The sequence below is a fragment of the Brachyistius frenatus genome, unplaced genomic scaffold (genome assembly GCF_029030835.1).
Source record: "Brachyistius frenatus isolate BFR_SWC_R1_liver_20210118 unplaced genomic scaffold, ASM2903083v1 Contig_83, whole genome shotgun sequence".
NCBI classification, from domain to species: domain Eukaryota; kingdom Metazoa; phylum Chordata; class Actinopteri; family Embiotocidae; genus Brachyistius; species Brachyistius frenatus.
Genome location: NW_027210682.1, coordinates 693,255 through 702,367, shown reverse-complemented (window position 1 = coordinate 702,367; position 9,113 = coordinate 693,255). Strand labels below are relative to the sequence as shown.

At 39.1% G+C, this 9,113-nt stretch overlaps 1 protein-coding gene across 1 annotated transcript; it reads right to left on the bottom strand.

Annotated features, from left to right (window-relative positions):
• Positions 1–3,105: 3,105 nt before the first annotated feature.
• On the bottom strand, positions 3,106–8,514 carry slc14a2 (solute carrier family 14 member 2). The gene is made up of 10 exons (XM_069709544.1): positions 8,439–8,514; positions 7,834–7,905; positions 7,533–7,719; positions 6,853–7,042; positions 6,567–6,695; positions 5,958–6,150; positions 5,366–5,513; positions 4,067–4,201; positions 3,834–3,883; positions 3,106–3,736 (listed from the first exon to the last, which is right to left on the bottom strand). Exons 1-10 carry the CDS (start codon positions 8,487–8,489, stop codon positions 3,314–3,316), a joined length of 1,578 nt encoding a protein of 525 aa, XP_069565645.1. The 5' UTR covers positions 8,490–8,514; the 3' UTR covers positions 3,106–3,313.
• Positions 8,515–9,113: the final 599 nt, after the last annotated feature.

Sequence of the window (9,113 nt, the reverse complement as noted above, 5' to 3'; positions counted from 1 at the left end):
GAGTAATATTTGTAATATGGGTCACGACTCATGCAAATGACCAAAAAGCTTTAAGTAAATTAAAATATGAATCAGTGTTGTTGTTAAGGATCACACGGAATGTATAGTTTAGTGTTAATAAGTGAGAACAAGAAAGATCAACCCTGAATGTCTTGGAGGAGGCCTGGAAGAAAGAAAATAGACAGATTTGACATTTATTAACCCTGAGGCCCAAATTTTCCACGGAAATTTCAGGAAGCAAAGTTCGTGTAGCAAATAATGATGTCAGATACACTTAGTAATTTAATAAAAGTTATTTAACTTCCTGTTAGGAGCTCAGAGGTCTATCAATATCCAGCTCATCCGCTCAGTAGCACAGCATCACGTGCACTGTGCTGGAAACACCCAGTATAAAAATAGTTCCTCCACCCTCAAAGCAGCCAATGCTCGGGCAAGTGGGACGTGTCTTAAGGTGACTTTTCAAATGCATTTTGACCTACTTGTGCTTTTCAGAAGACATCAAAGGAGCCACAACTAAGAACATTTTCCATTTTATATTAAGGGCAATAATAACTCAACTCAATAGCTTAAGAAAAACATTAACACATTTTTTGTGGTAGCAGGTAATAAATAATATGACTTGATTGTACGACCCCATTTCCAAAAATGTTGGGACGCTGTGTACAATGTAAATAAAAATAGAATGCAATGATTTGCAAATCATGCAAACCCATTTTTAATTGCAAATAGACGCTCTTCACCCTGCTAACTCATGACTGTGCACCAATCTACAGCACCAATCACATCGTAAAGTTTGCGGATGACACGACTGTGGTGGATCTCATCCGCAACAACGATGAGGAAAACTACAGGAATGAGGTGAACCGACTGGCCATGTGGTGCAGGGATAACAATCTCCCCCTCAATGTGACAAAAACAAAGGAGATCGTTATAGACTTCAGGAGAACCCTCACCCAACACCCCCCTCTGACCATCAACAGTTCTGCTGTAGAGTCGGGCGAGAAGCTTCTCGGTGTGAACCTCACCGAGGCCCTCTCCTGGACACACAACACTGCATCACTGGCCAAAAAAGCCCAGCAGCGCCTCTAGTTCCTCTGCAAAGCAGCCATCGTGTGCTCCTTCTACCGAGGCACCACGGAGAGCATCCTGACCAGCTGCATCACTGTGTGCTATGGGAGCTGCACCGCCTCCAACCGCTAGACCCTGCAGCGCACAGTGAAGGCAGCAGGTAGGATTACTGGTTCCGCACTCCCCTCCCTCCTGGACATCTACAACATGGACATCTTCTTTCCCCGTAAGAAAAACAGGTTTTCAATGATTCCTATGCTATCACAAAGCATTTATAAGCACTCTAAAAGTCTTCTCTATGTTGTTTGTTAAAGTTTCCTGTTAAAAATAGTTGGTTTGGTGAGATTTGAAACTCATCGGGCCACTAACCTCCGGCCGCATCGTCGGGCCACTAACTTCCGGCCGGGTCGATGACACTGTTCCTCCGTTTCCTGTCGCTGGACGGGTCGCCGACGCCATTTTCATATTTATGTAAGTGTGTTCAGTACAAATGAAGTAGGCTCAATTGCAGTACTAAAGCTAACGGTCAAATATATTTTTGAAGCTTGTAATCAGCGTAAACTTACGATTTGTCTATGTTAGCACTTTGGTAAGCTAACTAATTGTGTTACTTAACAACAGACACATGAATTTGTATATTGTTAATTGTATTATTCCAGCGGGTTAGCATATGAGCCCTTAAGTTGTAATGTCAGTTGCGTGAATTTGTTATTAGAGTTTGTTTAAATGCAAACAGGACTTATCTTGGCTGGCTACTCATGTTTGAGGCCTGTAACAACACCAATGATGTGTTACAGCCATGATGATGGTGTATTGGTGAATAATTAAAATGTGGGTGGTGAGTTTCAGCGGTGCAAAATTGTTACAATTATCAGTTGAATCAAGACAATATGGTTTGCCATAATGTAATACATTATTAAATTAAGCTATTAAAACTAAAACAGGATATCTTTGCTCATTTTGTGACGTACCTAAAATTCAATCTCACATGGACTCAACACTTAAAAATATATATTTCTTTACAGTTGTATTTGTAATGAAGCATGTTTAAAAAAAAAAAATCTTGACAGAAGAATTGTAAAAACCACATAATGGTGCCATTTATTGCTGAACTGCACAGGCCTTCCCTGAAAAAGACCTCGTCCTCCAAAACCTGTTTGTCATTCAGCATCAATTGTGCCTTCCCAAATGTGCAAGCTACCCATGCCGCTATTGCATCCCCATACCATCACGGATGCTGGCTTTTGAGGTGTGCCCTATTGGTCCCTCTCATCTTTAGCCCAGAGGACTCGGCATCCCTGATTTACAATAAGAATTTTAGATTTCTATTCGTCAGACCACGACACAGTTTTCCACTTGAGCTCAGTCCATCTTAAAGAGCTCAGCCCCAGACAAGGCAGCGGTATTTCTGGATATATCTTTTCTCAATTGTAACCTGTATTTTTTGATACAGCAATGAACTTCTTCGCAGACAATGGTTTTTGGAATTGTTTCTGAGCCCATGCAATGATTTCCACTAAACATTCGACAGCCATACCATATTGATTTGTTGTTATTGTCCCTTGCGTACAGAGATTTCTTTGGATTCTTTGAATCTTTTAATGATTTTATGAACCGTAGCAAAGGCAAAAAAATATTTTCCATAAAACAATACAATTTCTCAGGTTCAACATTTAATATGTTGTCTTTGTTATTTTCAATTAGGTATGGGTTTACATGATTTGCAAATAATCACATTCTGTTTTTATTAAATAGCTGTTCCTTGATGTCCACAGAACTGCAAACCACTATAATATTAATACATATGATAAAGGTTTTATATGATGTCTTTATAATTCATAGTGATTTTGACTTTTTTGTTTCAAATAAATGCTATATAACAAGATGAATAGTCGATCATACCAAAAGATGATTCCACAGATTATGTCATATTCATTATGAATAAACAAACACAAGCCAATTATTTGGAAAATGTTTAAAAAAATATATACTTTATATACTTTTTTTAATATATATATATATACCGTATATATATATATATATAAATGTTTTACAAAACAAAGTGCAGCATGTTATCAACTAAACTCAGAAAGAGGTGCCATCATAAGTGTTTTTAGTAAAAATACAATTACTCTAAAAGAATATTTACAGCTACACTTATTTACATTCTTCATAAATCTGAGTTCAATTAGCATATCATTTCATCATCTTCCAACATTTTTCTCCCCTCTGCAGAAATGTTGTATTAAACATTATCAGCAATGGTGACGTCAGTTAAATCACCATATCTGTTTTTTTCTTCTTCAGAAATCCGCTCAACTACTTGAGGTGTATGGTCTTTGAAACTCGTCTTTTCATTTGTACCCTTTGATGCCTCACTGCCTTCCTTCCCCTCCTCCATCCTTTCCAGCTGCAGCCTCAGTTGCTCTTTCTCATTCACTAGCACCTCTTTTTCAATGGCTCTCTGCTGCTCTTCACGCTCCTTCCTCTCTTTCTCAGCTTTCTGTAGTTTTTCCTGATTCTTCAACTTCCAGAAGAAGCTGAGGTTTTTCTCAGGGTAGGTAACTTTGACCAGTGGCAGCTTGAAGATCCTGTTGGTCTCCGTAGTTAAGAGGAGGAAAGTGAGGGCAGACAGACAGAAAGGCCAGGTGCAGGCTGGCAGACCAAACTGCAGATGAAAAATACATTGCAGTCAGTAACTTGCATTGCTGAATATGTTAATACAGACTGATATGTACAATAGGAGTGAGAGGACGTGAACTTACGGTGGACATGATGTTGGCAATGGCTGAGCTTAAGTATCCACAGAAAAAAGCTACAGAGAAGAGGAATTGAAACATTGTGAGATTCATGTTTATAATGCAAAAAGTGTGATCACAGATTTCAAAAACGTGGTCTTTCTTTGCTGAAGTTGCACATGGTTACATGTCATTTGATCATTTTGTGTGGATTATATGCATTTGCAGATAGTGTTTTTATCTTCAGAATATCTTCTCACCACATGTAATGGCAAGCAGGTGCACCTGCCAGGTGAGAGCATAAAACATTCCTCCGATGGCAATACAGGCTAACACACAGTTGTATCCCCAGAGACCGAAGTAAATGTCTTCAAAAGGAGCTGCCAGAGCCAGGCCTGCAAAAACAAACGCACCAATATTAAGTCTATCAGAGAAGCACAATGTTCAATTTGTGTTAATAAATAGTAACCCTACTTGTTAATTTGCACCTTTAACAGATTTTTGGGGTCATCTTAAAGTTGGAACATATCGAATGGGGATTGAATTCATTCTGTAAGCATGCAAGGAAGCAAAAGTAAGATGCACTTCTTATTGAGGTGAGGCAGATGACTTTTACATCAGATGTTCATTATTTCACACCCTTTCTGCCTATGAAATTAAATGTCATTTCATTTACAACCCAAAAACCTTTTGGAAAAAGTTGGGACGCTGTGTAAAATGTAAAGAAAAACAAAATGTGATGATTTGCAAATCATGTAAACTCATAATTAATTGAAAATAAAACAAAGACAACAAATGAAATTGTATTGTGTTTTGGAAAATATGCTCATTTTGAATTTGATGGCAGCAACACGTTTCCAAAAAGTTGTGACAGGGGCATGTTTACCACTGTTTTTCATCACTACTTCTTTTAACAACATTGTAAATGTTTGGGAATTAAGGAGACCAGTTGCTCAAGTTTTGGAATATAAATGTTGTCCCATTCTTGCCTGAAATCAGATTCCAGCTGCTCAACAGTAAAGGGTCTCCTTTTTCTTATTTTTTGGTTAAATAATGCACCAAATGTTTTGAATGGGTGACAAGTCTGGACTTCAGGCAGACCAGTTAAGCACCCAGACTTCTACTACGTGAATGTAGAGATGAAATGCATTCACAAACAATGGTTTTCAGAAAAGTTCTTTAGCCCATGCAGTAATTTCCACTACAGATTTGTGTTTTACTGCCTGAGGGCCTGAAGCTCGAAGCCATCCAATACAGATTTTTTTTTTGGCCTTGTCCCTGCATACAGGTACAACATTCCCAGTCTTTTGTTGACCCTATCCCAACTTTTTTGAAACGTGTTACTGACATGAAATTCAAAATGAGCAAATGTTTTGTATAAAATAATACAATTCCTCAGTTTCAGCATTGTGTGAGCACTGTGTGTTAAATTTAATATGGGTTAACATGATTTGCAAATCATCACATTTAGTTTTTATTTACATTTTACAGTGTACCAATTTTTTTGGTAACAGGCTTGCCTATCAGTTTCCTGCCAATGTATTTAGTGGTCTTCTAACCTGTAACCATGCCCACTGCAGATCCCAAGACGGCATGAGCACAGGTGATGGGTGAGGAGATGAAGAGTGAGATGATGAAGATTCCTCCTGTCCAAGGGTTGTCACAGCCATAGACCTGTCCGATTCCCACAGGTACTGACATAAACAGCTGAAAATGTACATTCAAAGTTAAGCATAAATTTACATGCAAATGCAACCCCACAGATGTTTTCACTAATAATGACTTTCTGAATCTCTACTTTGGTCTATGTACATGCAACCATAGTTTCATACATACATAGGTAGCAACATAGCGCTGGCTGCCATAATAACAAAAAGACCCTGCGTGCATTACGGTGCAGGGCCTTTAAATCCTAATATAACAATGCACTAAGAAAGCATTTCCCCAAATCTCATATTGAATACCATGCAGGGAACAAGTCATTTGCTATTGTTGTACCAGACCATTAATGATGAGTCAGAGAAAAATTTGCTGAGAAATCTTGCACATCAGAACAAAGGTAAAAGTATGTGATCTTAAATTGTGCAAGCATCTACAACAAAGAGATATGTTATAAGAGGTAACATACAAAGATTATGGCCTGTCACTGACCTTGGCTACATCAATTTCAGCCCAGGTAACATTGGGGAGCTCTGAGCGTGGCTGAATGAGGACTTGGGGGAAGTGGTGGTTGTAGTGGCCAGTGGCGACCATGTGGAGACACACCAAGATGTTAAAGGGCAGGGTGAACACTGGCAGGTCCCAGCGGCTGTTGATAGATGCCAGGGCACTGGACACAATTGGGCTGAAACACAATGATACAACATCATCTGTGTTACATTCACTCCACATTTGGCACACACAGTCTACTTACATATTTATGTAAGTACATTTATTATAATATATGCTTGTATCACGTTCACAGTTGTTTCTGCACATTTCTTACTTTTATCATGAATTTAATACAATAATATCTGCCAGCACCAGAGACGATGGGGCAGAGCATAACTGACAACCTGTTCTTTCTACACTATCAACATAAGGTATTGGTTTGTTTTTATGTCACCCAGCTGAAACCTGTTAGCCTTTAGAAACCTCATGACTTATGTAATCATACTAGAGATGCTAATCAGTTGTGACATTCATATGTCATGGCTGATTTATCTACTTTCTCATCTCGTTTGTTGCACTGTATTGTTTCACTGTTACTCATCTGCTTACCACATCATGGACATAAAGATGTTAGGTAGCAGAAGCCACCAGTACCAGTCTCCTTTGTTGGAAAACACGGCCATCAGCAGACCCACCAGGATGCCGTTGTAACCATACAGCCCTGCAGCAATTGCACCCCTGAGGGAAAGTTATTTGAATGTATCAATTGATATTTTTCTGCTATACAAGTGTAATTAGGTCACACTACATGATCACCGTCTACCTCTATTTTAAGATATCAAACTGTCATTAGCTAAAGCATCAATGTCGTCAAGAAATTATTGTGTGTTCACACCTGTTCTGTTGCAGAATGAGAGCAGAAATGGTTGCAAAGAAAGTTCCCACAAAGCCATTGAGGGCCCACCAGTAATTCTGCAGAATGAGGCCAGCAAAAATGATGAGGCCACTCAGAGGGTTGTTGACAAACATCACCTGGGCAGCACCACGCAAAACCCAATCCAAAAGCTGCAGCAAGACGAACTGTTCTGAAAGATGGAACAGAGAGTTATTAGAGTGCGAGTAGAAGTTGTTGGTTTTTAAAGACTTTGAAATTTCTGTCAAGATCATAGTTCAAGATACACAGTCAATATAAATCAGGGACAATGACGTAATCAGTGAGTATGAGTGTGACAGATTGTGATTGCATATCATAATGTTGTATATTGTTTTACATCTATGAAACTCTCTCTAGCCTGGCTTTCCCTAAAGGCACAGCTTCAAGTTCCTGTCATAAATTTGTCACATACTTGTCTACACATCTGTCCCATATGTTACTTTAGTACTTTCCTGTTATGGAAATTCCGTCTTACGTCTCTCTCTCCATATGCTAGTTACATAACTAAATTCAGGTTGGAGTTATTGATGTACAGAATGATAATGTTGTTTTCACCAGAAAGGAATAGTGAGTATTATTGTTAGGTTATGCAGAAGTCATATGTCATTTCCAGAGGTCCTCTGCTGTACTGTTTGACTTACTTCCCATCCATTTTCCAAACACTTCCATGTCTCCAGAGAAGTAAGACACTCCTTTGAGGAAGCGGGCCCTTGTCCTCTGCAGGGTCGGTGGTCCTGCAGAGGGCTGCACCTGGCGCTCCTTCTTGTCTGCCTCGGAGCGTTCAGGCTCAGATGACAGGTCAGGGTGCGGCATCAGTGGCTGGAGCTCCTGAGGCCACCATTATGTTTAAAAATGTGTTTCAGAATTTACTTATTAAATTATTGAATCATGGAAAAATACACATTTTGTCAAACTGATACTGAAGTATGAACATCAACGTACAGTAAAGGTAGTGGCAGGAGGGCTGGTACACGGTGCAGCAGAAGTGGAATGGTCGATATTATTCTGAATATCCTGAGAAAAGAAGCAAATGTGTCACTCAACTGCAGATTACTCATTACTTATTATGTATCGTAAAATATATATATATATGTATAAAATCTTTCAAAATTTAAAACATGTTGAATATCCCTTCTAAAAATGCATTCATTGCATTATTGACTGTATCTTTTACTGCACCTTCATTCAATTAGCCTGTAAGTAAAATATGTCTTGAGAAAACTAGTTTTGATTTAACAGATTTACTTGTGGCTTTTTTACAGTACAGTAAAGGTTAACCTAAAACCAACATTTAGCTTTTTACTTCGATAAAACTTCATTATATCATTATTTTTCCACTTTGATCACTGGTATGTGTTGATTTAAAAATCAATCATACATGAAAATCAATGCTTTAAGATAAAGTAAAACAAAGTTAAAATCACATCTATAATTGTCCTCAAATATTTGCTCAAACAGACGCACACTATCTAAAGTTTAACCATGTTTTACTGGACTCTGCTCTACTGGACTTCACAGACTTTGGAAACAGTTACAAGTGCCCTTACCTTTGTGTTGGGTGATCCAGTCATATGTCCAAGAATAGGCACAGGATGCATTTGCTGCCAGCTTCTGTTAAGCTGCACTGCAGAGACTTCCACTGAAGGTTCTTATAGACGACAGAGCAAACTCCACCTCTTCACTCAACCTCTCCCTCTCATCCACCTCTTTGTTTCCGCTGCTCATCCTCCACAGGGAACATTGTCTCTCAGCAGTGATAAACTTTGCCTCACCCAGATCTCTCTCGACACACTCAGATAGCAAAGTTTTGTTTTTTTCTGTCCTTAATTTTACATTGATCATCACAAATAAAGTAAAGGTGAGTTCAGGTGAAGTCAGGGTTTTCTCCTCAGTTGGAGGTGTTTGATGTGTAATGTGAAATGCTGCAGAGCCTGAGCAAGTTTGTCAAAGACGGCAGAAGCTGTACTTCACTTGATCCTTGTCCAACAGTCCAAGAAGTTTACCTTCAGGACTTTCTACCAGAAGGAGTTTGGGTTCGGGCAAGAGGAAAAGGGTTGGAGTTCTGTTAGAGAGGCTTTCTGGCAGAAAACCCCGAGGGCCTCCTTCTCCTGTGTACAGTGAGAGGCCATGCACTTCAGGTATCAGCGTTATTGACAGATCCCAGGGTGATTACCTTGTCCTGGACCTCACTTACATGACTGCTTAAGGAGTAACTTCAAAGT